This window comes from Plasmopara halstedii, assembly GCF_900000015.1.
Source record: "Plasmopara halstedii genome assembly, contig: Scaffold_1651, whole genome shotgun sequence".
Taxonomy (NCBI): domain Eukaryota; phylum Oomycota; class Peronosporomycetes; order Peronosporales; family Peronosporaceae; genus Plasmopara; species Plasmopara halstedii.
The window spans coordinates 443,762-469,295 of record NW_020188562.1 but is presented as its reverse complement, the minus strand read 5'-3'; the positions used below and the strand labels follow the sequence as shown (position 1 = coordinate 469,295).

The 25,534-nt window shown below is 44.2% G+C and overlaps 6 protein-coding genes across 6 annotated transcripts; 1 reads left to right on the top strand and 5 right to left on the bottom strand.

Annotated features, from left to right (window-relative positions):
* Positions 1-5,603: 5,603 nt before the first annotated feature.
* On the top strand, positions 5,604-7,265 carry PHALS_01953 (Chromo domain/shadow; the record flags this gene model as incomplete). Its single annotated transcript, XM_024716440.1, has 1 exon — positions 5,604-7,265. One exon carries the CDS (start codon positions 5,604-5,606, stop codon positions 7,263-7,265), a length of 1,662 nt encoding a protein of 553 aa, XP_024582039.1.
* A 149-nt stretch (positions 7,266-7,414) lies between these two features.
* On the bottom strand, positions 7,415-8,336 carry PHALS_01952 (26s proteasome non-atpase regulatory; the record flags this gene model as incomplete). The annotated part of the gene is made up of 3 exons (XM_024716439.1): positions 7,415-8,025; positions 8,088-8,166; positions 8,232-8,336. The coding sequence occupies 3 exons, from the start codon at positions 8,334-8,336 to the stop codon at positions 7,415-7,417; spliced, it is 795 nt and encodes a 264-aa protein (XP_024582038.1).
* A 111-nt stretch (positions 8,337-8,447) lies between these two features.
* PHALS_01951 (had family ie) lies at positions 8,448-9,444 on the bottom strand (the record flags this gene model as incomplete). Its single annotated transcript, XM_024716438.1, has 2 exons — positions 8,448-9,370; positions 9,426-9,444. 2 exons carry the CDS (start codon positions 9,442-9,444, stop codon positions 8,448-8,450), a joined length of 942 nt encoding a protein of 313 aa, XP_024582037.1.
* A 1,030-nt stretch (positions 9,445-10,474) lies between these two features.
* On the bottom strand, positions 10,475-11,194 carry PHALS_01950 (Protein of unknown function DUF3661, vaculolar transmembrane; the record flags this gene model as incomplete). Its single annotated transcript, XM_024716437.1, has 1 exon — positions 10,475-11,194. One exon carries the CDS (start codon positions 11,192-11,194, stop codon positions 10,475-10,477), a length of 720 nt encoding a protein of 239 aa, XP_024582036.1.
* Positions 11,195-11,397: 203 nt separating this feature from the next.
* On the bottom strand, positions 11,398-14,124 carry PHALS_01949 (serine threonine protein kinase; the record flags this gene model as incomplete). The annotated part of the gene is made up of 1 exon (XM_024716436.1): positions 11,398-14,124. One exon carries the CDS (start codon positions 14,122-14,124, stop codon positions 11,398-11,400), a length of 2,727 nt encoding a protein of 908 aa, XP_024582035.1.
* An 8,265-nt stretch (positions 14,125-22,389) lies between these two features.
* PHALS_01948 (uncharacterized protein) lies at positions 22,390-22,605 on the bottom strand (the record flags this gene model as incomplete). Its single annotated transcript, XM_024716435.1, has 2 exons — positions 22,390-22,560; positions 22,600-22,605. The coding sequence occupies 2 exons, from the start codon at positions 22,603-22,605 to the stop codon at positions 22,390-22,392; spliced, it is 177 nt and encodes a 58-aa protein (XP_024582034.1).
* Between the last annotated feature and the right edge of the window lie 2,929 nt (positions 22,606-25,534).

Sequence of the window (25,534 nt, the reverse complement as noted above, 5' to 3'; positions counted from 1 at the left end):
TGGGTTGCGTGTGGGTCACATGCAAGCCGCACCTAGGTTCCTGGTGCATTTCCAACAATTTTATATTGCTGTTTCCATGGCCTAGCTCTTTGGAGGCGAATAACAAATACTCGATGTCGTATTCCCCTGGTTTAAACTTTGTTGAGAGGGCAAGGAATCGCTGTAAGCTCGGTGGAGATTGGAAGTGAATACTATGGCGGTCTCTCGTATCACTGATAAAAACTCTTGTCATGGTCTGACAGTATTACTGAGTTTGCAGTACCGTATGACGGGCTCGCCGTACTATACCACGGATAAGTGGCGGTAAATAACTTCAATTGTTAATTTAGTGGCCGTGGTAGTCCTAGGGGTTATAATTCCCCCTCACTACCAAAGAGCCCGAAGATGTATCCTTCGGGGGTATGTGCAAGAAATTGCAAGACGGAAAACTCACCAAAATGGTACAATTAGTTCCAGAGGAGAAATTGAACTCTTTATCCATCATGAATTAACCTTCTATGGAGGATACTGTGTGCGAGACTATCGCTAAGAATCCTTCAGATCGTTCCTTTTGTTCATTACAGAAATATCCAGACGCGTAGGTGTGAAAGTAGCCAACGCGTTACCTCCGGATAGGGGGAGGGATGTACCAAAGGATTGACTTAGTTCCTGTAAACAAAATTTTGCGTCATATGGAAATGTTCCTTACAAAGGGAACAGTGAGATGTCATTAATATTCATTCCATACAAAGTACTTAACAAAATGGTGAAAAAAATAAATCTTTAAACTATACACCGACATTCTGTGTCAGAAAGTCTTACGCCAGTGTTGAATTGTGTACGCTTAGAATAAGTATTTTACCGCTACGATCCCGACGCAAACGGCAATTTCTGATAAAGATGTGCGACAGAACAGCATGGTCGGCTGTACTTTAATTGGTGTCACCAACCTAAATATCATCGATTGCTCATATGAGACAGCAGTATCTTTCTCACTGCGCTAATCACTTGGAAAGAGATGGTCACGGATTGGCTGATTATGCCGCTAAGACTGTCTTCACTACGAACGATGTTTGGATGTCTAGTAATTCGGCTGTACAGACCTATTATTTCGACGATATATTCATCTTTCTTCGTGCAGATCATAGGAAGTTGGGATATGTAAAACCACATTTAGCATTTGCGAGCGGTACTTGAGTGGATGTGATTAAATATACTTTCATGAAGAAGACAAGGGTGCGCTTGGCATCGATAGAAATCCTTTTTAGATTGCTTCATTGAGAAGTAGAGCCTGCGGACAGATTCCAAGAAAACAAAGACCTTTGTAGGTTGGCCAGTGTCTCTGCCCAAAAGGACTTGAGGAAGTGGCTTGGTCTGACCATTTACTTGCACTAGTAAAGTACAAACCATACCGACATGACACGACCCCTCGTCAAACATATTTTAAGCAGAATGTTTAATAAAGTTGATCCGCGTTGAAAGAGGCATCCTTAGAAAGTACTGATACAGACTTTTCAGGATCCAGATCTTCCATTCCACGTCGTCAGTGACACTCAGCAAATGCAATAAGCACTTTTTGCATCTAGCAGTTTCTAGTGCACATGAAAGCGTGGTGGTTTTTGAGTCATATTCTGCTCACAATTGCAGCAGAGAAGCTACCCTTCATGACAAGGAGGGACTTGCAATAGAGTAAGCCCCTTATATGTTTGGAGTGCACTTGCTTAGCCATATACCGTCCGAAATCTATGCAGATCATGCATCATGGCGCATAGCGACGTCGTCACCACACTTTTCACCGAGAATAGCAAGATATATATCTTTCTTTATCGGGTGTACTTTCGATGTATGGTATTAGCGAATGTGCTTTCCTGCTACTCCGGCTATAAATTCACATATCACAATAATGACGTCGCCAATTGGTGAGGCGATCCATACAACTCACGATTCAGACGCAGAATGAGTTTTGTTGCTGAACCCTTGGGGGCAAGGAACTAAAATGCTAGATTCAACTCTAATAAAGTACGCGGTTGGATGCCTGTAACGCTATGCCTTATCCTAAGGTATGCTGTATTTCAGCACTGACCTAAATGTCACACAACATGTAGTGGTGCATCATGACAAATACTTCAAAGACAGAATACTTTTCGAGGCAATGATACCTCTTTTAGCTTACGGATTGAAAAAGATACTGCTCGCCGAGCACAATGTATTGGTGTGCCAATATGATTAATTATATATAGTCATAAGTGCACATGTGCGAAACAACCAGTGTATTAAACCCTCACCGCATGCTGCGACACCTTTGGCCAGATGCATTTGGACATCGTTTCGGTCTGACCTAAGCGTACACATCCAATAATGGTAGTATTGTGATATCTGTAGAACGTCTGTGTAAAACGGCTCATTTTGCTGCTGTCAGTGATTGTGTCGCCGGTGAAGATATAGCCAAGCTGTTCTTTGCAAAATATTTCGCCAATATTGCTTGCAGGTAGTCATCATACTCGATAGAGATAGATACTGCGGCAAACTTTTATCAAGCTTGCCACCTTGTGGCAGCCATCCACAAGCAGATGGTCAGATGGAACGTGTGAATTACAAATTTCTCTAGGAACGCTGTGCGTAGAAACCACAATGCTAGATCATGTTGCACTCACCCATCTAGCTTGCGCTGGATGTTGCAAAGCATATCTTTACAAAAATTCGAACCAATTTACATAATTGGTTTGGGGAATATCCATGTATCTTTATCATAGCCACAAAGTGGCTAGAGCCTTGGTGGAGGAGAGGTTGCTTGGTAATACCAACCAGGCTACTCGACGTTGCAAATTTAGTGCTTATATTTTGATGAGATTGTGCGTAATGCGCGTGATACATGACGCTGTGGCATTCAACTTAAACAAAAAAATCATGCGAATGCGAGAGACAGGCAAAAACAGATGAATACGATCTTGGATAGAACTTGATTGAATGTAACTTACCTTCCCACACAGAGTCGATAAACACAAGGTGAGCCGCATGTCATCGGACCGTTTACGGTCGCAGCAATTTGGTAATCGGGTAATTTTCCGAAACCCCCCACGCAGATGCAAACACTCATCGTGTTTGTGTCGGCTTACTTAAATCATACTAAGATCTCGCGCCGACACATACCAGCCGTACGTGAAGAGCTTTGTTGTAGACAAAGCACTGCCTCTATTACTACCTGTAGCGAAGCCACCCTTGGCTCCGAAACAGCGACGAAAAAGCGAATTCAGGATCTGACTCACCTTAGCCCCGGACGCCTTTGACTCTATGAGAAAGCCGGCGTGCCTCCAGCCAAAATAGCCCGCGAGAGGCAGCCACAGATGGATGACTTCCGCCGATATTAAGAATTAGGTCACTTACTCTCACGTGAAGCGTTTAGTAGGCTCATCATAACTGCCAGCAGTATTTAGTAAATAGAAGAGGTAAGTAAACCCGCGGAAGTTTGAAGTTCTGCTTCAACACCCTAGCTTGCAGCGCGTGTCTAATATGTAATATTCAATAATGACTTCGGGTTCTCAATTCTTTTATGTAGAATACAGCCCAGACAAAGGGCCACCGGGTAAAAACTCTTCTTTTGGACCACTAATGTTCAATGTGTCGCGAGAAAATCCCTTTGTCTCACTTGTCACTTGCCTCGTGCAATGGTGAGCCATTTTTGTAAGCCGCAATTAATCAGATTTGATCACCCCCACGAGATGATCACAGTATTACACAAGCAACGGACCAGAATCTCTACCCGTAATTCGCTTTAGGAGAAGTCATCTTAGATGGGTGACTCTCTGAGTCTTGCGACGAACTTTTACGACTTATGCCATCTACTAGCCCTGCAACCGCTTCCTCAATCTCGACACCAAATGTTGAGTTTCTTTACGTAGAGCTTCGATTATGTCATGGACCTATTTGTGATAGATGCATATGACATGGTCAATCTCCAACTTTGTCTCCGACCGTTCATGCGTCAATGGACTTCCACGTCGATCATACAATCGAATCGATCAATCAAACAGCAAATTTCGAATCACTGCTGGCCCATCATAAGTCTTCGGCTCTGCAAGGCCTTCATGGTGAAAATAACACGGTGCAAATGCAGCAGCGGAAAATTGGCCAATACCATTCAGGTTGTCTAACGTGATCGACTCAACGTATAAAGAATCCAGATGATCATAATGCTGGCGCAGTGGTAGCGCGTCCGCTTTGCAAGCTGAAGGCCCCGGGCTTAATCCCCGGTGTGTCCATATATGTGCTCGACAGCATCCAGAGCTGTCACTCGGTCCAGAAACCACGAGTGAGCCAATGTGAGGTCATCTTGGACATTACTTCCCAATTGCAAATCAAGGTCTCTTGGTTGTGTAAGCTGCTTGCAATTCTGTTAGCAATGCAGATAAAAAATATGCAACATTAATTCAACATGCACTTTTTCCTACGAATGAGAAACGGAAGATCAGGTTTCAGCATTGTCTTTACCCTTCCGATCTTTCCGGTTTATAACGTCTGCTCTATAAGATGCAATTTCGAGTCCCTACATCGTCCAAATTGGTCACTAAATGTTGATAACCTTTACAGTGAGACCATTAAAGATCTGTGTGACTATCGAACATTAGTACTGCTGCAAAATGAATATTTTGTCGACAACTCTTTATGATAAAAGCGAATCCGTCTCCTCACATATGAAATGCCAGGATGCGCCGAAGAAACAATGGCAATGGTATCCACAAATGATTCACGGGACTCCAGGATTTTGCTACGAATCATAAAGCTTATGGCAACCAAGATTCGTGCAAAATTTGAAACTTGAGCGTCCGAAATACATTCAATTTTGCCAACCTTTAACAACAACTTCGAAGATCTATTACCTTGTGGAAGTAAGAAGTGTGCAGCGACAAGGCGGAAGTGGATCAGGTGCTAAATTTGGGTTGCGTACTGCTGAACAACGCCCCCCGGCCGGAAACATGATTGCACTCGTCGTTGTGATACAGAGCCGTAGACTTCTCGCCTTAAAATATATCACCTATAAGCACTTTAATAACGCCGCTTTAAGCAGCAAACATCAAACACTGTTCACTGGAGCCAGAACTAGAATGTAATGTGTGAGCGTATAGTTAAACATTATCAAAAACAGATTCATGGCGTCTCGATCGATAACTGGATTGGCAGCCCACTGACTAGCATGCTGCTTCTGGAGAAGAATATGGTATGTTCCGGACGGAACGACTCTCAGGTCTCAATCTCATCAGTTTACTGCTAATGGTCTCCCCGTCAACTTCTTTTCCATAATATACGCGAAAGTGGCAACGAAATGAAACGATTCGCGTCTTGGCTGGATCAATATGCATGATTTGAAACCATATTACAGTCTGAAAAAGAATTCAGCTTTGAGCGATTGTATGAGTGCGAAACCGTGATACTTTAACAAATGCAGGTAGACAGAGAGAGACCAGAGTATCTTTGTGGCCAAACTTTTCGTAAATTTCAGCTTTTTCATTTTGGTAAATTTTCAATTTGTTCTTAAATTTCGGTAACTTTTTAATTGATTATCAAAATCAAGGATATTGTAAAAATAAATTGGAGTTATCCTGATTGATGCGGTACAAATTCGGCCCATGACGGACACGCCAGTACGCTCCAAGCAGATGGAGCTGTTTGGCAAGCTGCATATGAGTATGGACCATGTGCTGGCAAAGCTACTGTTAGAGGCACCGCCGCTTCCAGATGCATTGAAACTGCAGACCGAGAAACAGTCGTTTGCCACTACGTGGGTGCAAGTGTCTGAGGCATTTGAGAAACGTAAGACAATGCTGCAGCGTCGGAAAGAAAAGTCTAAGATCAAGAAAAAACGACGATTGGAAGATACAACCGCCCAAGACAAGGAGAAAGGTAAAGAAAACGAGAAGGATATGACCACAAGACAAGCGAACAATGAAAGTCGTAACTCCGATGTTTCCCCGCCGAATTTGAAGAGTATTCGTGGCCTCAAAGCGATAAAAAAGGCATCAAAGAAGAATTCTAGTAGTCCGAAAATAAATTTCGACACGGCTGAACCAAGTGCGTCCGAGCAAAACGTACTTGAGAAATTACGCGAATTGCCCATGTGTCAGGATTTAAAATTTGGGTCAAATAAGTATAGAGCGATTGTCAAATGGATTGAGATCGATAACGGCAACGACACAGGCTTGTCGACAGACTTGAGAGAGCTACTGAAAAAGTTACAAATTGATGTAGCGCTAAAAAGTGCGCGTACGACATTAAAAGAAAGTCGTAAACGCTCAGTAGAGTCGTTAGATAACACCCCGCATACCGACAAGCGCAGCAAAGTTAAGTCTTTGGAGAGTGAACGAAGGCAGGACAAGAAAGTACGTGATGTGGTAGATGGTGCGGGTAAAAAGGAGAAGCCAAAATCAAAGGGATGGGCACCTGATTCCGATGAAAAGAGAAATTTTCAAGAACAAGAAGAAAAGAAGAAGAAGCGTGAAGAAGAAAAGTCTATTCCGAGGCAAAAGAAAAAAGCTGAGGGAAAGAAGAATGAAAATGCGGTCAAAACTGGCAAAGATACCTCTCAGCCGAACTCAAAAAAACACTCAGCCATAGTTGTGACGAAGGTTAATGCAAATGAAGCGATATATGGAAATGCAGATGCCAACTCCCTTCTCCACAAGAAAAAAACCGTTCAGTCGAACGCTTCCGGGACGTCTACTAACGTGAAACTTGCTGCTTCGGAAAAAATGAAACCCGGTTCTAGTCCAACTTCTGCAATTGTGTTAGATGATAGCGAAGAGGAAAGCGAAGCAGAAACTAAGGAACAAGACTCGTCAACTGACGATGACCAGGATCTTTTTGATCTTAACGAGGAGGACGTATATGTCGTCGAGGCGATTTTATGTGTTAAGGAAGGACGCTCCCTTATGTCGGCTGGACGTCGTCAGAAAGAAGCCGATTTGTATTTAGTTAAGTGGGATGGCTACAATGAACTAACGTGGGAGCCTGACGAGAACATTCCGCGACGATTAATTGAGATCTTTCGGGAGCGTGAACGTGCCAAGCGAGCGTGTCAGTTCCAGGTTAAGAAAGCGCACGAACGCAGGGAGGTCTTAAATGTGACAACGCAACAGCCCGATGTGATTTACATGATTCAGTGGATCAACCAAGAACTTCCAGTATGGGAGTCACGCACGACTCTTCCAATAAAGACGCAAGTATGGCTGGACAGGATTCTTGGTGCTCCGGTATCGAAAAAGCGTCGAGAAACTAAAGTTGTTAAGCAGTAATTCAATATTTGCTGTAGAAAGTAGCTAGTTGTCCCATTGTGAAAAGAATAAATGTACTTGCATATACAACAGGTACAAACAAGTACCAAGCATGCTTATGACTTCTTGTTAACCAAAGATCCTTCGATTTTTTCTCAAATTACTTCCTTTCAAACGATGCGGTCTAGTTCCGTCGCGTATGCCAGCGTCTCGCCCACGAGTCTCAACGATGGAATGTCTGAGGCACCAAGAGACTTTTCAGGCGCTTTAAACCATACACGGTTCTCGCGTACGACCCACTCGGGCTTTTCGTCTTGTATGTACTGACTAAGCTCAGCAGCTGAGTCGAAAATAAGCATCTTTTGCGCATCAACGAGTGAGAGACACTGGTATGCTACCTCGGCACATTCAGCAATGTTCTCGCGTACAGTCTGTAGTAACTGCGAGAGGAAGAAGGGAAAGTAAGGATTGGGAACGTTGGTACGCGCTTCAAGCACCTTGTTATAAGTGCCTTCCATCAAATATTGCTCAAGCTTGACGGCAAAAGCGATGTTCGGGTCCTGACGGCTCTGCTCAGGTAGTAGTTCAAGTTCATTGTGAAACTCGGCCATACGGTTCTCTACAAGCAGCTGCAGCAATCGCGTGCCAAGGATTGGATAGTGCAGCGGAGATGGCTCCAGCCCACTATTATAGTAGACCTTAAGCTGAAGCATATTGCGCTCAAATGCTGTCATATCCTCGCGGAGGATGCTCAGTAATGTAGCGCTTTCCAGTACGTGACCTAGAATGTAAGTAGACGTGAGAAGGCACTCATCCAAAATTACTTTTATATATGCGGCGTACGTGCAAGTAGAAGCTCCTGTTTTGTGGTAGGGGAATCGATACCGCAGGGAGGCAGCGCTGGTAGCGTCGTGAGTGCCAACTACATACCGGAGCATGGTGTCAACATTACTAGGATCCGATGCTATTGAAAGGCACATCGTATACCTTGAGCTTGTTGAGAATCCTAGAGGCCTCATCAACTTGGTTGTCGTTGACAGCAGCGCGCAGCACCTGCGCTTCCTTGTCAAGTACCTCGAGATTAGCAGACATAGTTTCGTATTGACTTCTATTATCAAGAGAATCTTTTTATTTTGGACAGAGTCACTGAATCGGGGTGGTATCTGTTGAGTCTACAACTCGATGAAGTAGCAGTGCACTCATCTATAAGGATTTGTAGATAGTTGTCGTTGCCGTGATGAGCTCAACCAGCATCTGCACCGGGATGAGACTTGCATCATGGGTAAGAACAATGTCGTACAGGTCCAAATATTCATCCAGATTCTCACTCACATGCACGTTGAGAAAACCAACGCGAATGATCTCTTCAGCGTCCAAACCCTCGACCATGCGGACATCATCCCGCGAGTCTCCTAAGAGTAGCACGTTGCGACGCCTCCCCAGATGGTGCTCTTTCCAAAATGATGAGTTCAGTAGCACGCGCGCAGTTTTGTTAAGCGAGTGGATAAGTTTACCATCAAAGCCTTCGATAACTCCTTCGGCATTAAATCGCATCATATTGGATACCACGTGCATATTGCTAGGTGTCGACACTTTGCTATTCCCCTTCATAACACCAAATTCACTAGTGCGGTTTTTCTCTGCAGCAAATTCTTGCTCAAGAGCAGCATGGATCACGTCATAGAGTCCGGCTGAGAATATCAATATAGGTACTTCTTGGTCATACAGTAGCTTCGATAGCGAATGGAAGCCCTGACGAAAACTCAAGGATCCAAGAGCCACGGCTTGTGTCACTTGCTTCTTGGTCACTTTATACTCGACCAAAATTTGGTGCGCACTTTTCCACCAGTCTACCATCAGCGGCAGCTTCTCGTACGTTGACAATACAGGAGATATTTCTACGGGGTAAAACCGTGCAAACAGCTCTTGCTCCCCTTTACAGATCTGTGGATGGAGTACAGTGCTAGTCATGAGAAGTCCATGACTACTGCTTTCCGGTTCAAGTGGTCCGTGAGGATTACTATTCTGCTTGTAATACGGCGTGAGCGTTCGATCAAAGTCGGCGATCACTAACAGCTGGTCTGCACCATCCCGTGTAAACTTTTTCATCTTGCGTGCAAACGCATCTTAAACGATATGGTTAAACCTAATGGATTACCGAAAGACTTGACTTTACTGTACCTGGATCTCCGACAACCATACGTGGAGAACGGCGTTGGCAAGGGGGATGAGCTTCAGTTGAAGATGCTTCGGCAGATGTACTCACTCGTGAATTATGAGTCAAGCGTGACGTCAAAAGAGCTGCTGTATAGAGCGGCAGGGGACGAAGGGAACGCCACATCATTGAAACGAGTACAGTTGTTATCACTAAATAAAATTCTGATTTTATTTGGATGTGTACAGCTCATGAACTAATTGCCTCATCACATTTGATGCTTTGGAGACTTATTACACTTAAATACAAAGCCTATGCGTTCATCACAATCCAAAGATATGAAATCCCACTCATCAAGATTTGCTTTAACGTCCTAAGTATTAGCTGTCAGACAGCAAGAAATTACGCTAAATGCAAAGGGCTGCTACATATAAAAACACATAGAAGCAGGCTATAGAGTGAATCTTAATGCTGAAAAAAGAGCGCAGCTCATCACATATAATTGACAGCGTGACGAAACTGTGATGTTCTGAAAGCGATCAAGCGCGCCACATTACGGATTTGCTCTACTTAATCAATCAAAACATAAAAAACGCTTCGCAGCTTGAAAATACACGACGTTGGATCATTGAATAACCGTTGCGCTATTATTGTCAAAAAAATACTCACTTGTGAAGCATATATCTGAAGCGACTATATTATTAATTTCATCGCAAACTTGCTCAAAAATTTAGCGAGACGATCTCGAGCGCCAGACTGGTCATCAACTCTACCCACATGATGGCAATGCGCATCATCACCAGCAACAACCCGAACAAAGCGTGGGCCAGGGGCAAACAAAGTGATCGCACACTCAGAGCTTGCAAAACAATGTTTAATTTTTCAATCAAATGTGCGTATCCACTATTTTCGAGTTTGACATCGAATCGGAGTTAAGCCACATTAAATGCTGTGTCATTATGTAACGTGACGAAATCCGCGGCGCTTTGTCAAGTTTAAAGGAGAAGAGATGCGATTACCGCATAAAATATTTACTTCGAATATCGAGCTCCTATGTTAATATTCTTTATCTTACTTATTCGTATGAATTAGACAGCAAACTAGTTTGCAAAGTCTCTTCACATGAGTGTCTAAACCGCGCAAATGAGGTGGGCAGCACACTAACATCGCGCTTGAGAAAGCTGTCTTGAATCCAGAACTGTACTATATTGAGAAAACTTGGGCACACAATCATGACTAGTACTAGCTCTGTAAATGGATATCCACGTAATGAATGGAAAAGCAGTTCACCAACGAGGCCGAGGGGTGTGGCCGCTGCTATCATCACGGAAACCACAATGGCCTTTGAAAAGACAATAATAACTAGCCACGACATCAGCTGGAGTGCCCACACTCGATACGACGGCGGATTACCATATTCGCCACTCTCTTGGATATTTACCCAATTCATGGAGAAAGCCAGCTCTTGTTGTAACCGAAGAAACGCTAGACTCACAATCATACCGAGCGTACAATCACTGAGGAAGTTGAGGAAATACCATGCACACTCGTCTGTCACAGGTGGCATTTGAATGGATACGAATAGATTTATTATGTGGCCCACTGACGCGCCGATCATCTGTTTGGCAATGTCCATAAGCCAAATCTGCAATGGCCGTCGCGGGCGCTCAACGTGGCGCTTGTACCAGAGCGTTGCAATGGCTACCAAACCCAGAAGTAGCTGGATAGCGTACGAGGCCGCGTCCGAGAACAATACGCATTGTTCTCCGTTTCCCTGTAAAAGTTTTGACGTCATTGTTGCATGGTACATGCGTGTCATCTAGACCGCTAGCGCTATAGTGATCTGCGCATGAACCACGATCTTTTGATACGAAGGGTCGTACGGTAGCTCTTCATATCAAACATAACAGCTGTTGTTTTCTGATACTTAGATATATTCCACTAGATATCTTTGTTGAAGTCAAGAAAATAGCTGCAAGTATTCTCAGGCTTTGTGACTTAATTCGACTTGCGACCCTTTTCGTTTGTCCTATGCTGAATCTGGTTCAGAATTTGAAGCGAGCGCCGTGATGCACCCGTACCAGCACTGGCGCCTGCAGAAGGTGGAGTTTTCTTATTCTTAGCTAGTAAAGAATGTGCGGTTGGTGTCAGTGGCTGTTGCGAGGTAGGCCGCTGCGCGCCTACAGAACGTGTTTTAAGCCAATTGACAGGTTTATTTGGATTCAGAACGCTCGCGTCGTTGTAGGTCTTCGAAGCAAACAATCGAGACTTTGACCCTGTAGAACGATAACTTTGGCCCGTGGAAGTATCACGCTTTTGTACTCTCGAAGCACTGGACGTCGGAGTCTTGTGCCGAGTTACTTCGGCAACAGGAGACATGAAACTTGGGTCGGAACTAGCAGCTGGCTTCAACGGGAAAAGTCCATTCTCGGTAGTTTCAAAATATTCTAAATCGTCCAAGTGTTCATGAATTTCACGAAATGTTGGACGCACACCCCATGCTGTACAGCGCATGAAAAGATTGTAGTATGGACCCAATCGAGCTTTAGCAGCATCAGAGACATTCGTCACCGTCACGTCTTGTAGCAGTTTGTGCAAGCTGCGCATCTCAATGAACTCTTTTGGCACGATCTCGCCAACGAGCAAGCGATACAAAATTTCTCGGCCAAACGCACCAACGTCGCAATTTTTGTGAAAACTGAACGAGGAGTCAAGAATTTTTGGTTCATCAGACGGAAGTTTGATGCGACCAAAATCTGACAATTTAATGTCTGGTTCCCAGCTTTTTTCGTAGCCCTCGGGCGGCGTGCGCATCAGAATGTTTCGGCACGCAAGATCACCATGAGCAACGTTTATATCTTCGTGAAGGGTAATCATAGGCAAGCAGATTTGCTTCAACATAGCCTTGGTATCGTCAAACGAGAGAGTATAGCGTCGGTGCTTCGATCCTCCTAAATTCACACCGTATCGTCTTAAATAGTCGCTAAGCTTGCAGTCCATGACCTCCAGCGCGATGCATGTGTGCTCAATTGCATCGCACAAGCCGAGACATTGCAGAAAACCCTTCATATGACGCACGCGGCGCAAATAGTGAAGTTCGAGCGCAGCGCGGTGCTTTGCCTCGTGCTCAGGGATCCCTTCATACGGTTTCGCACGCTTTAAAGCAATTTTCTGCCCGTTGATCACAGCTGCAGTCACCTTTCCGTCCGTACCTTCACCGTAAACACCACCTGTGTATTCAACATCCACCTCGCAATTAAAAAGTCCAACGTCGCCGATAACGGAAGTGCTTGTAAATGCTCTCAAAGTCGTATCAGCCTGAGCAGCAGTCGCGGTGGCTTCATCGAGAGGCGACATGTTGTTGCTCTCTTGAGACAACGGGTCGACGTGACTGTTAACAATACTTAAAGATTCTTGAGACAGACCCACATCATCCTGAGACTGCATAATAACTTCACCATCGTCATGAATGATGTGATAGCAATCGTCTTGATCATCGATACTATGAGATTTTTTTATCACGACGCTTGATTTGGAACCAACGTCAGCATGCTCAGTCTTTGAAGACAAGTCGTTTGTTATTTCTTGTTTCTCTTGCGTTGGATTATAATTTAATTCTTCCGTCTGACTCGACCGAAGTGAGTTCGATGCGGCACTATACGGACTTTGAACGACTGGATCTTGATGAAGTGGACTAGCTAACAATTTATTCGGAATAGTGAATGACATTGTTTTTTTGGTCTCAGGACTCGTCAATGTCATTGGTCGACGTGGCTGTGGACTTGTGAAACTAAAGGGTTGTCGAATCTGAGTTGCAGACACTGGAGATGTCATCTGCGCTGATGCGGGTCTTTTCACTGGTGTAGGCGCTTGAAGTCGTTGCTGCAATTTCTCGTTTGTCTTAAGGTTTTTCTCAAGCTTTTTTAATGCTAGAGCTCGATTCTCTGGTCGTGGTGCACGCTCAGGGGAAAATGAAATCATGCGCTTTCTGTTCGAGGCTGAGGAGCTACTTTGGGCAATTCCTCTTACCACACTTTTAATTGGTATATTTGCTGAAAGTACTGGAGGTGTATTCTTCTCTGGCGTCAGGTCAATGCCGCTTGTCTCGTGCAATTTCTGTCCAATCGTCTCCAAAGGCGACATAACACTTGATTCTTGGGATCGTTCCTTTAGCGATACTTCAGCGCCACTTGTATTTTCTAATTCGACTATCTCTTTGGCTTTAAACACAGCATACTTTTCCACTAAATCTCTCTCTGGTGACTTTAATCTAGGGCTAACACGACTTTTCTCCGTCTCAAATAATATGGATTCCATCTTTTCCAGTTTCCTTTCTTCTAGCGTGTCTTGCTCTAAATTTTTCGTCTTTTTAAGCGCACAGTCATTGTGATCACCTTTTGACTTCTCAATTTTATCTGACTCAAGCTCCTCTTTGTCCTCCTCTTCCACTTTCTCTCGAGCCGTCTGCTTTTGCGTCTCCTCAGGCATCTCTTCACTAGCTAGCGCAACCTGGGCTGCATGAACTGCATGCAAGTATTCTCGGTTCTTTCTTCTCATGTATCGATCGTTAACCCAGACACCGTTGCCAAATTGCGGTGGCCGCTCAGGTACTGGGAGAGCCGCAATTGACGCCATCTTGAGCTTTTCATTACGCGATCGTTTTCTTTGCTCAATATCCAGCCGCACCACACTGCGAGTGCGACGACGCGAGGTCGTGGGCGGCATCTCTTCAGTCAAAGGGAGGTAGGTGTACGTATATAATGGCGCCAAGCTTTTTTGTGAAATTTGGTTACAGATAAAATCCTATTACATTATAATTTACGTCAAGTACTGTACTGAACCCTTATACTTTTGTAATTGTGAGTATTCATAAGAACCAGAATATATCGATATCTATGAAGAGGGGCTCATAGAAAATGACGAAAGTATCATTATGAGAGAAGAGAAACGTACAATTTTAGATTAGTATCAAAAGAATTCACAAAGCGCTGCGTCAAACTGATGCGTCTGGTTTAATCAGAAACAGTCGCACGTCTGAAAGCGCCACAAATGCACTTGACTTGATATCCTAGCTGCTGAAAACGTGACGAACGTCAACTGTTGCCGCCGCGTCAAAAAAAGGCACGGCTATTCATTTGTACTTCGAGTCGTCACACGACCGATTCGGGCAAAGACTACATCCACAGCGAGTATGGAGCGTAAAATGATCAAATACCTGTCTTCGGGCGGATAGACCAGCTTGACAAGCTTTTGTCTGTTTCGGGTCCTGATGGAAACGGGGAACTGGAGGTCAAAGGACTTGCTTGACGTAGTAATCGCTCGCCTGGAGGCGCTTATTAGTTTTCGGAATGCAATGGTGAGGCACGTCCAGGAGAAACTCATTTGGGTGCAGGTCGAGGAACAAGTGGGTCCTATCGTAAGGCAGCTGATGTTAAGCGTCGAGAGATCTGAGGGTCGGGACGCAGAAAACTTCTCACTTCGGATGAGAAAAATTGAGAAGTCATGCATTCGATCTAGATCCAAACGGAGCCGCAGTGCGTTGCGCTTGTGTACTCCTAGCTAGGATGTTGCGCGCGGGAATGGGCCCTTACGTGCAATACTTTGGCAGTAGAGGCGTCCCAAAGATGGGGCGATTTGAAGTGATAGATGCCGCAACTATTCGCGCCGCGTGAACGGGTAGTCATGTATTTTGTAAGTTCTTGTCTACCCGTCAAGAGAAGCAAGAAATGGCGGACTATGTTCAAAAGTTGAGACCTCTAATCGCCGTAATGGCATCCGGAGGTGGTAATGAATATCATCTTAGAAGGGTCAACATACAGGCGCGCCAATTCCTTTTGGGCTAGCTCTATCTCGTCAAAGGAATCTGTGTGTCGCATTTGATGCGGGTCACGACTTTTGTGCGGTGAGGGTAGGATACGGTGTGGGTAGGTGTTGCTTATGAGCGGTGATTCATAGTCATGCTGGGAAGAAGAGAAAGATGTTTTAGCTGCTGAGCAGCTTATACGTACCCGCAAAAGTTTCATCTGCTTTTGTGCAGATTATCTGCACTTTGCATACCCCCTTTGCTCTCGAATGCGTTGTACGAAGAGCTAGATTTTCACGTAATTGTGGACGACAACCTCTCACGGAAATACGTCGAGTCCCCGAAGGCCGCCCTGTGTTTACTGGAAGAGTTGAACTCTAATCTGTCAAGTGAAGGACATGATCAGTGAGGCCTATTTTTTATGATGCTAAGGGGGTAAAATCACGCTGTTGATGCCGGCGTCGCGGGCAGACAAAATCCGTGGATAATTAAGAAGCGTCGTGCAACATGGACACTAGTAAAAGCGTCATAGATTTGTTTGAACCTTCGAGAAAGTTCAAGACCTTTGACAGCGTTAAGCTTTGTCCTAGACTCAGATTTATCATACGACTTCGAGCTAGGCATGGTGTGAAATGTTACAAGTCATGTATAGACTTAATGTAAAAAATTGGTGCTACGCCGTCTCTCCTCGAGAAAATCTGACGAGTTATGAGCCCAATTCTACCAGTAGGTAGAAGCTCTTTTGGTACGCCCCGCAGGTCAAAATTGGTCGTTATGGTTTTGCTTGGTGCGTCAAGCAGAGCCCGGACGGAGGCGTTGTTGAGGACCCTAGCATTTAAACAACATCGTGCTTACGCACAATTCTATTATTAGGATATATTTGCCTATGATCGGGAAGTCGGATCGTTTAACCATACTGAACATTTGCGAGCGGTGTGTGAGTGTATGCGCTTAGATACGCTATTCGCCAGTAACGAACACTTTGACTTTGATGCAGGAAATTCGCTTACTGGATTGCTTCATTCGAAAGAATGTAGTGCAAATAAATCGCAAAGGAATGGGTCGTAGCTGATCAAACAGTGCCTTTGTCTAAAAAGAACTTGAGGAATTTGCTCGCTACGTGTAGTCGTGCCTCGTGGTGAGACACTCAAGTACAGAGTACTGTATTAGAGCACATGATACTTCTTGGGTTGTTACATCGGCGGAAAATGGGCAAAAATGCTCAGTGCGTGTCATGTATGGGAATCCCAACATGTATGAGCGGATACGAAACTATAAGCGCACAGGTTAAACGTAGCAGTGGTTTAAACCTCCGCTGTGTATCGTTTTCCGTGAACAAACTTCCGGTTTTGGCCGAGTGCTGGCAGTTCATAAATTCAGACCTTATGTTTAATTTCTAGAGGAAGCATTCGATGATACCGATATTGTTCTCTCGGTTTCTGGCAGAGCAAGATGGCTCATCGCAAAGCTGCTAACAATAATATGACCGGTGAAGACACAGTCAAACTGTTTCTTGTCAAAGTGGTTTGCTTACTTGGCTTGCCGTTGGCCATTGTATCAGATGAGGATTCGTGCTTTTTGACCAAGTTTTACTGACTATTGGCCAATGTGTGCTGTATTAAATTAGAAACGTCAATCAATGATCTGCAAGTAGAGAATAAGACGGAGCGCGTAGATTCGGCGGTGATATAAATCCTCCAAAGGTCTTGCGCATAAAATGCGGTGTTGGAGCAAGTTGCTCTTGCTCATTTGAGTTAAGAAATTTATTTCAGGCCTTTACCAGCTGGTTTGTGAAACCTCCAGAGGGTTTGACACTGCCACAAGTGGCATCGGCTTTTGTTGGGGAGGAGACGTAGATGGAAACTGACCTCCTGATATTCGATTAAGTACACGTAATAGTAGCTAATATTATAAGAACGTTTGTTACTCGCCGAGTGTGTAACTCAATGGCTGAGAGCGAGGCTATTTTTAAGCAAGACGCCGACATAAGGCAGCCAAAACACTTATGAATTTATGGTGGGGAAGGCCTTATCAAACATTTTCCAACACAATTATTGCCAGTGGTGTTGATGATTAAGTTGCGTCAAAGTTAGATCGGACCTTTTATAATGGTAGGGAACACATCTGATATACGTCTTAACATCACAAAGATATTGCAAGCATAGTATGTCATTTTCGCAAACTTACTAAGAGCCGTCATATAGTCCCGATTTTGAAAGTCAGTCAAATAGAGCGACTTTTGGAGACGGAGCAGCGTCTTGATCCCCTGAAGTTATTCTACCCTTTGTTGTAAGGGTAGCTTAACTTCAGGGAGATGGTGTCGTAACCACGCAGTAACATATTTTAACTTAAGAACTTATTCCAGAGATAGAACATGTCGGCATCCTTTGTGCTCTGATTTTCTCGAAGATAAATGACGTGACATCATAATCGAGCGAGCTCACGAGAGTTAGCCGCGCGAGAGTCGTACTTCGCCAGCACTGCTCGATGAGATCATGGTAGTCCACCTCCACGTGAAAGATTTGGTGGACCGGTGGGCTCACCAATGTAACCACCAGTTGTGGTGAATTTGAAGAGAGCTCTGACACCAAGTTCCTGGAGAAAGGCAGTGTTGTTGTGCGCAGCGCACTTTCCGCAAGATAGTGGAACCCGACATGGACTACATTAAAGTTTCAGCCAGTAGCTTTTATAGCCGTCTCATGGAGATGAGCGGAGCTGTTAGCAGCACGATATAAATGTGATGAGCTTCCAACTTGATATACACGTCGTGCTGTGTGCTTCGCAAGCTCCATCACTAAATGACGCTTTAATCATACGTGTGATTTAATCAAAATGGCTTGTAGTCCTTCTAGGCGAAACATGAGATTACCTTCTTCACAGTGCGTGAATTGTGTGAGATAAATATTCGCCTGCATTTCGTAGTAGAGAAGCGGTCTTAAAGAGAATACGAACTGACCTCACCATTGCTGTTCTACGCGCAGGCGGTATACGTGAAAAGTCGCGATTCGGGGGGAAATCTCTCACGCAGTATGACTTAAGAACGCTTGTTCTACTGACTGTCAGCAAGCATACCGAGTGTGGTAACTCTGCGTAACCCGTAGACGAATGAAATTCATACTAACGAATGGTCGAGTCGTTGACTCTAATTCTTGTAAATTGAGCAAGATGGGCGCCATGAGCCAAGTTGAGCTGGACATCATTGTGAGCTTCGCGGTGGGGTGTCGCAGCACTTTATCATGATTAGAATAGGCACGAATTGTTTAGTTTAAGCAGAAGAATGCGGATCGCCGCAAACGCCTCTTATAAAGTTAGCGGCAATGAAGTGCATCTCTCGGTGAGGGCTGAAGTGTTGGGTCAGGACTCGGAGAGTCGGTTCATTGTCCTTGTTCAAGAACACCTCGGCCTCCCCACTGAGACCGGCGCTAATGTCGTCGGCTCATAGGACAGCATCTTATCTGAAAGCTTTTTATATGGAGGTATCCAGGTAGTATCAACTTTTGCACAGTGTCTCAAAAGACAAAACGTGTACGAGACCCGATGTGGTCTACATTTTTGTGGCGTGGTGTACGGGTTACGTACCGAAAAAATGTGTATATACACAATACTTCTTGTACAATTGTGCAAAATACTTATCACATGTTAGTATAACCGTGCACAACTCACAGGAACCAAAGTTCTAGTGTCGATGAGAATGATAAGACTGCGCGAAGAAATATTCCTTGGGTCACGTGGGCTGTTAATCTCACGTCATGCAGTGTACGAACACTTGTTATCGTGCAAATAGAACACTTTATAATATAGTATTGATGGAAATAAACTTCATTTTAGGTATATGGAGAGCTAAGCAAAAAATGAGAAGTCGAGTGATAGGATCACGGCTCAATGGGTGGGGTAACGCAGACTCTTAAATCATATGTTCCGCTATGCAAAGTGTAGCGCAATTTGGTTGAATACATTTAATTACCTTAAATAATGAAAGCTGATTAAAGGAGTGTGTGGGACAAGATGTCAATTTTTAGCGCACCTCTCGCCTTCTTTTCAATGCTAGATTGTGGTGCTTCACCATGGAATTTTACCACATTATTTCACTACATTACTCTTACTTTGCATTAAGTGCAGAAGTGAAGCGTTTACGTACACTATCATATCTCCCTATCTCGACATAAAATAACAAAGTATGTTCTGAATGATTCGTTGTATTCTGTGATTATATCGCAATACCTTGGATTGAAGATAAATACACACCGATGAGAGCACATCCAGAACATTATTTACTGTTTGAACACATGACTAGAAATACCACCACAAGCTTGTGTGGCGGCTCTAAGGACATTATTGGCGAGAAAGGAAGGACGAGAATAGTCAAAGTGACCCTCTGAGTCACGCCGCACAGTCATCGTATTCTTCCGAAGGCTGCTCTTCATCAATTTGAGCTTGTTTGGAGCTTGAACACAACAACGTTCATACTCGTTTAAATTGCGCACACTGTGCTTAATTCAGAAGCGAAAAGTGGCCAGACGCCCTACTATGGAGTTATTGATGAAGGTGAACAACTACAAACAAATTTGATCTGAGTCAACGAGTCCAGCTTGCTTGTCGATCCGCACACAGCTCGCAGTGTCTTAATAAGACTGATCGACCGTGAACTGATTCGATTTCAGCCAAAACCCCACCAAATGCTTATTTCTGCGAAGTACAAAGCGCGACGTTGAGGTCAAGAAGAGCACACGTCCTTGCCCCCTTTCATGTCGACAAGAAGATATAACATATATGTATCGGATGACTCTCACTTTTACTCTCGTCATCTCTTCTCTACACAAGTACTGGCAGTAAAGTACTTCGCGGTCAAAAAAAGCGACGGGTGGATTATGGAATTTGTCCGTAATCAACCCGTTAGAGGCTTCAACCGAACTTTATGACCTTTTTGAAGAAGTCGTAAGGACAGCTAAACTTTCCATGTAAAATAGATCGGCTGGGGGCGTACGTGAGCGGAAAATACTTAAGTAATGAGGAAAAAAGATCAAACTATATTTGACAAGGCTCTCCACATGTATGATGATATACAGACCCCCATCCATTGCAGCCTCGTTTCATCTTTACATTCGCAAAATTGTTTGATTTACGGATGATTTGGCGCAGTCATATAACATGATATAAGCCAAACACTTAAATCAAGCTGAAAAGTCTACATAAACCAACCTGGATCGTTGATCCAGAACCTGCCTTCGTAAAATTGCTAAACAACTTTCAGTCAAAAGGACGATCTAGTGCTCAAGACGCCTAGAAATCACCGTTTATCCCTGAAGCTACAATTTATCGCCTCGAATTTTTCTTATGCGTCCACCCAATATTGTTTGGCACTAATCCCCTCGCGCAAATAAAAGCCAAAATCATTGGAAAAATGGGAGAGCGCATCGGAATAGACATTCTGCTGCATTGCGTTATTCTCTAACTGATATTATGAAGGCAGGGTTTTTGAACGAGCCCAACTCCCTCCACTGGCTGCTTAACTTAAGCCTCAATACAAATATCAGCCAGTATAACAATGTCGTGATTTGAGGATATAGAAATTGAATTGCTAGCATCAGCACAAATACACATACTGCGCTTCAGATACTCATCACAATTGTTTTCCGAACACTCTTTTCGACTAATTTAGCGTAGTCATGACTACTTCGGATATCTCCCACAAATGTCTTCCGTGCACTTTCTTAGGCTGATCAAAAGTTGTCTAAATAACAGCATACAGAACCCTAACCTAGTCTGCATAAACTGCACGTCTAAAGAATTACACGTTTAATGAAGTCTGTTACTACGAACATATTCATGTGAATTTCGGTACCACCAACATCGTTGTGCTGCTTCTGTTTGTCTTTTCTCTCAACCCTAGCGTTGCGCTTAATGTGTATGGCGATCAATCTGATTGAAATATATCGCTGATTTCGCTTCAAAGAGTAGCCGATCTGATATCAGCAAGTCCATTTAGATAGATCACCCCTTCTCCACTGATGGCAGAGCCACTTCGCAGTGGTGTCAAGATTATTCGGAGATTTCCCAAATTATTTATGTAACTTGGGGTGAACCCTGTAGAGTCATGTACTGCATCAACGAATGAAAAGTTGAATCAGTGGGAGCAACTCACTCCATGAAAGCGTTATCTTCAGTCAAAACCCCAAAGGATATCTCCCACAACACAATCACGCATTCTGTCTGGCTAATTTCTTGCGGATGGTCAGCGGCTGCCACATCGAAAGTGAAATCGAGCAACTTAAGAATTGTTTGCTAGAACTTTGCTGTAAAGCGCGGATTTCTATCTGATACATGGCGACCAGCAAGCCTTGATGGCAGTAATTTGATGGTCAGTCTTGCTCAGACACTTAAGGAGACCAAAATATCGGTAATAGCGGACGCGACGTTTGGAAGACTGATAGCTGAGTTTGGATTTATGGCCTGACATTACTCTGTCGGTTACGACGAGCTGGCAAAAGATGCCACCGGATACGACAGAGGTGTAATCTGCTGACTCGTTTCACACTGTGCTTTCCTGCTTAAGCATGTGAAGTCACCATTTTGTGGTGCTTGCCGGGGAGTGTGTCTTATCTCGACCGAGATAGCTATTAAAAGGGGCATCGTGTGCCTATACTATAAACCTAATCTCTTCATCACTCCACACAGAGTGTCGTGTAGCCCAGTGCTGTAATGCAGGGTACCTTCAAGTAAGACAAAGCGATGCAGGTATGCAAGTGCACATTTTGATAAAGCGACTTATAAGCTCTCGAACGTTTTTTTCTAAAAAACGTTCGGCAGCACGATACATATCGCGTCTGTCTTGTACGCTTTAGCGTCGCTATTTCAAATAAAGATGTCAGTATTGTGATATATGACAGCTTATTGTCGGGGCGACGCGAAAGCGTACCATCAGCACAGTAAACCGATCCAGCTTATGCTTTACCTCGATTTATACTCGGCAAAAAAAATCCCACCATTTCCCGCGTTAGGAGTGGTCACGAAATCGATGTGCGTAGCATCGTATGACCTGTACAGATAATAAATGGCGTGCACCATAAATTTGACGGGGTTATACCTCGTTGCAGTTTGCTCTTTGCCATGGACAGGGTAAGTTTTGCAGCGGTCGTCAGTTAGCGGGACTTTAATGTATTCCCATATTCATACTCATTAGGTATCTTTTAAAGGCAAGGAGTAGCCTTAATGAGGAAACCGGCAAGATTTTGCGCCACACCAGTATAGCTGTAGTGTACATGAGCAAGTAGTTGACCAATTATAATTACTTCTTTGAGTCCATTGAGAATACAAGCATTGGCTACTCCACAATGACCTTGCGGAATCTGCCCGCGATCCTACCAGCCCAAAAAGAGGATTTTGTTGGGATTGAAGACATACATGGGTATACTGGCAGAAGCTAATTTGACTGCGTATCTTGAGTACCGTTCAAAGCAGCCATTTACTAGGTGAAGAGCACTGAACAAATGCTGTAAACCATGCTATCGTACAACCAATTTTTCCTATGACTTGGCTTTTGCGACTGCATTCGGCTTATTATGTGCAAGCACCAGCCTATCTGACGCAGAAAATTCACCGAGAGAGAAAAATTATTTGCTTCCACCAAATCTGCTTCGCGCTTCGCACAGAATAAAACGTCGACGATGTCACAATGATTCCTTTGAATGTGTCATTGCCATTGACACAAAACCGGGCCGTGACACATTCTTCGCCTAGAGATGGCACATGTGGTGAATGCTATCAGCACCAAGTCATGATATTCCTCTGGAAAGGAATTGTAGGATTCTTGACTATAACTGTCCTACATTGTGCATTCAGTGCTCTACGTTTTGGATCGGAGGAATCTCTCTAGCTATATAAGCGCATTTCTGGAGCTATGGAGGATAAGCATTCAACCCTTAAAGTATTCTGGTCACTGAGTTCACGAGTGACTCATATGTCCCACCAGTTACCCGTGGGTCTTCTCTATTTTAGACGGTGAGCATGTCACTGGTTTTGCGGTACCGTAACATCGTTATATGGATGGACCATACTTCTATCTTCAGATCATAGCCATTTTCTTTGCGACTATAGTTCCTTTTAACTCAACCGGATCTAGTATAGGAAATCAGCTCCTAGCAGCCTATAATCAACCTACAGCTAATCCTAAGCGCCCCCGACACAGATACCGTCACAAACATTGTTCTTTCTCGTTCCCGCAGAGACAAGCTCTAGAGACCGCGGTTTACAGTCGCCATTTTCCGTCTCATCCTGAGAAATCGGTTTACTGCCGCTTCTGCCTTCCGAGCTCTACTTGAGGCACTAAGCAAAACCATAACAACCAATTAGGACAATCCTATCGGCTATACAAAGGCTATCGCAGCTTTGCACAAGAGCTAAAGTGTTTCTGTGTCCTAACAGAGGTGTATGGATGAATCGCGACTACGTTTAGATGTGTAGGTTGGCTTCCAGACGATGGCATACCAGCCCCATCATGTATAAAATGAAATCGTATCTCATATCTAGGTCAAGGACCAGACAATGTTTCTTGGTGTTAGAGTCATCATGCTTAATTTAAAAGATCAACATAACCTTCGATGCTATCACCAGTGTCCTGTCGCAATACACGCGCACAACGTATTCGTATCTGGCCTCTTCAAGTCTCTGCATGATATCAACTGTTTTTGCCATTTGAGCGTTGAACAACATGGCATAACGCTCCGGAATCTATTAGGACTTTAATGGCTTCACAATGCTCGAGAAGTTGATATGAACAACAGCAACCCTGGGCTAATGGCTTGACTGAGTTGAGAGTCCGGTCCTGATATAAGTCTTTTCGTGGTCAACATAGTTACCTTGTCGTCTCGAATGTAAATTACGGAAAATCATCAATGCCTGGCGGTAACATAGAGCGCTTAATACTGCTGCACTATTGCATAGCGATGTATAATTAAAATGTGGCCCCACCTGGTCAGAGATAGTCGCTCTTATCAGGGCTAAGCTCTAATTGACCACGACGTCTTTGAGGCAGAATAAAATGAGGATTTTTCAACCGAGCGCCCTGCTCCTAATAAAATTTGATGATTTTTCCGCAATGGATTTGTCGTCTGCTTATGCATGAAAGCCCGACCTTTGTATCTCAAAGCTGAGAACGATGAGGATACGCAGGCTGCAGATGTTCTGTTCTACCGCGAATAAGTCATCTGCATCTACTGCAGAGCTGCTTGAAAGCTATAAGATTTCTCCCGGTATGCCTGAGATCAGTCGCCACTGGGGCGCTCGTAGCGCTTACACTGCTAGCTTCCTGTCTTACCCTCGCGACACGAAGCTGCACTCTGCATTAATGTTCGCTTCTTCAAAATAGGTCGGGTGGTTGCGAAAAGTCTCGATGCAAGCCCTATTTGTTTGGAGACCGTTCATGGAGATAGTAACCGTTATCGCCTTTGAGAGAGGATCAGACGCCAGTGCGGCAATTAGAACTCTAAGCTCCTGGACATAGTCCGCCGGTTCTTCCCACTAATTAATCAAAGATAAGGATTTTAATCGCGGTCGATACGTTTGGTTAAGCGATGCGACTATTCCCGACGTCGGTTGCCTACAACTGTCCCACGTTGGAGGCGCCTTTTTACCGAGGTATAATCGCGTAAGTGCCCATTCTCTCGTGCGACTTCATAGCTTGAAGATCGCAAGCGCGACGCGCTGTGGCACTGTTTTTGAAAAGGTCGAATCCATTTTCATCTCATCTTCAACCCTCCTTCATCGTACCGGATCTCAGAAGCCAGGTGCGGTCTCCCGCCTATTTTCTCATCAGCGCTCAGTTGTGGCACTCCTGGACGTGCCTCACCAGCGCACTGACGAAGCTGGTAAGCGCAACAAAGCGATCTATACCCTTTCGGCCAGTTGACTGCCAAATCTCTGATCCTATCGGAACCCCTATTAGACAAAAGCATGTTAATCTATTTGTCCCGTGGGCATTTCAAACTTTATCCATGCATACGATTTTGTCGTGAGATTGACTGCAAGTGCTTCCAAGTATAACGAGCTTGCCATGCACGTTGTGCAGAGTTAGCTTTGACTCTCAGATATCGCATTGAATAAACGGTTGGGTTCGTGCGCTTTTACCAGAAAAGAAACAGAGAGCGCCTCAGATAATCAACAGTGTGCTTTCCTAAGAGTATTTTGTTTCTATTCTGCCTAGAGCTAACTAAATATGCTTAACTATTCCTTTACATACACTTGCCTTTGTTTCCTGCGTGAATCTGATTATGAAGTTCCGTAATTTCACAAATACCAATATTCCGGTACTTCTGAACATTTGAAATTTCACTAAGT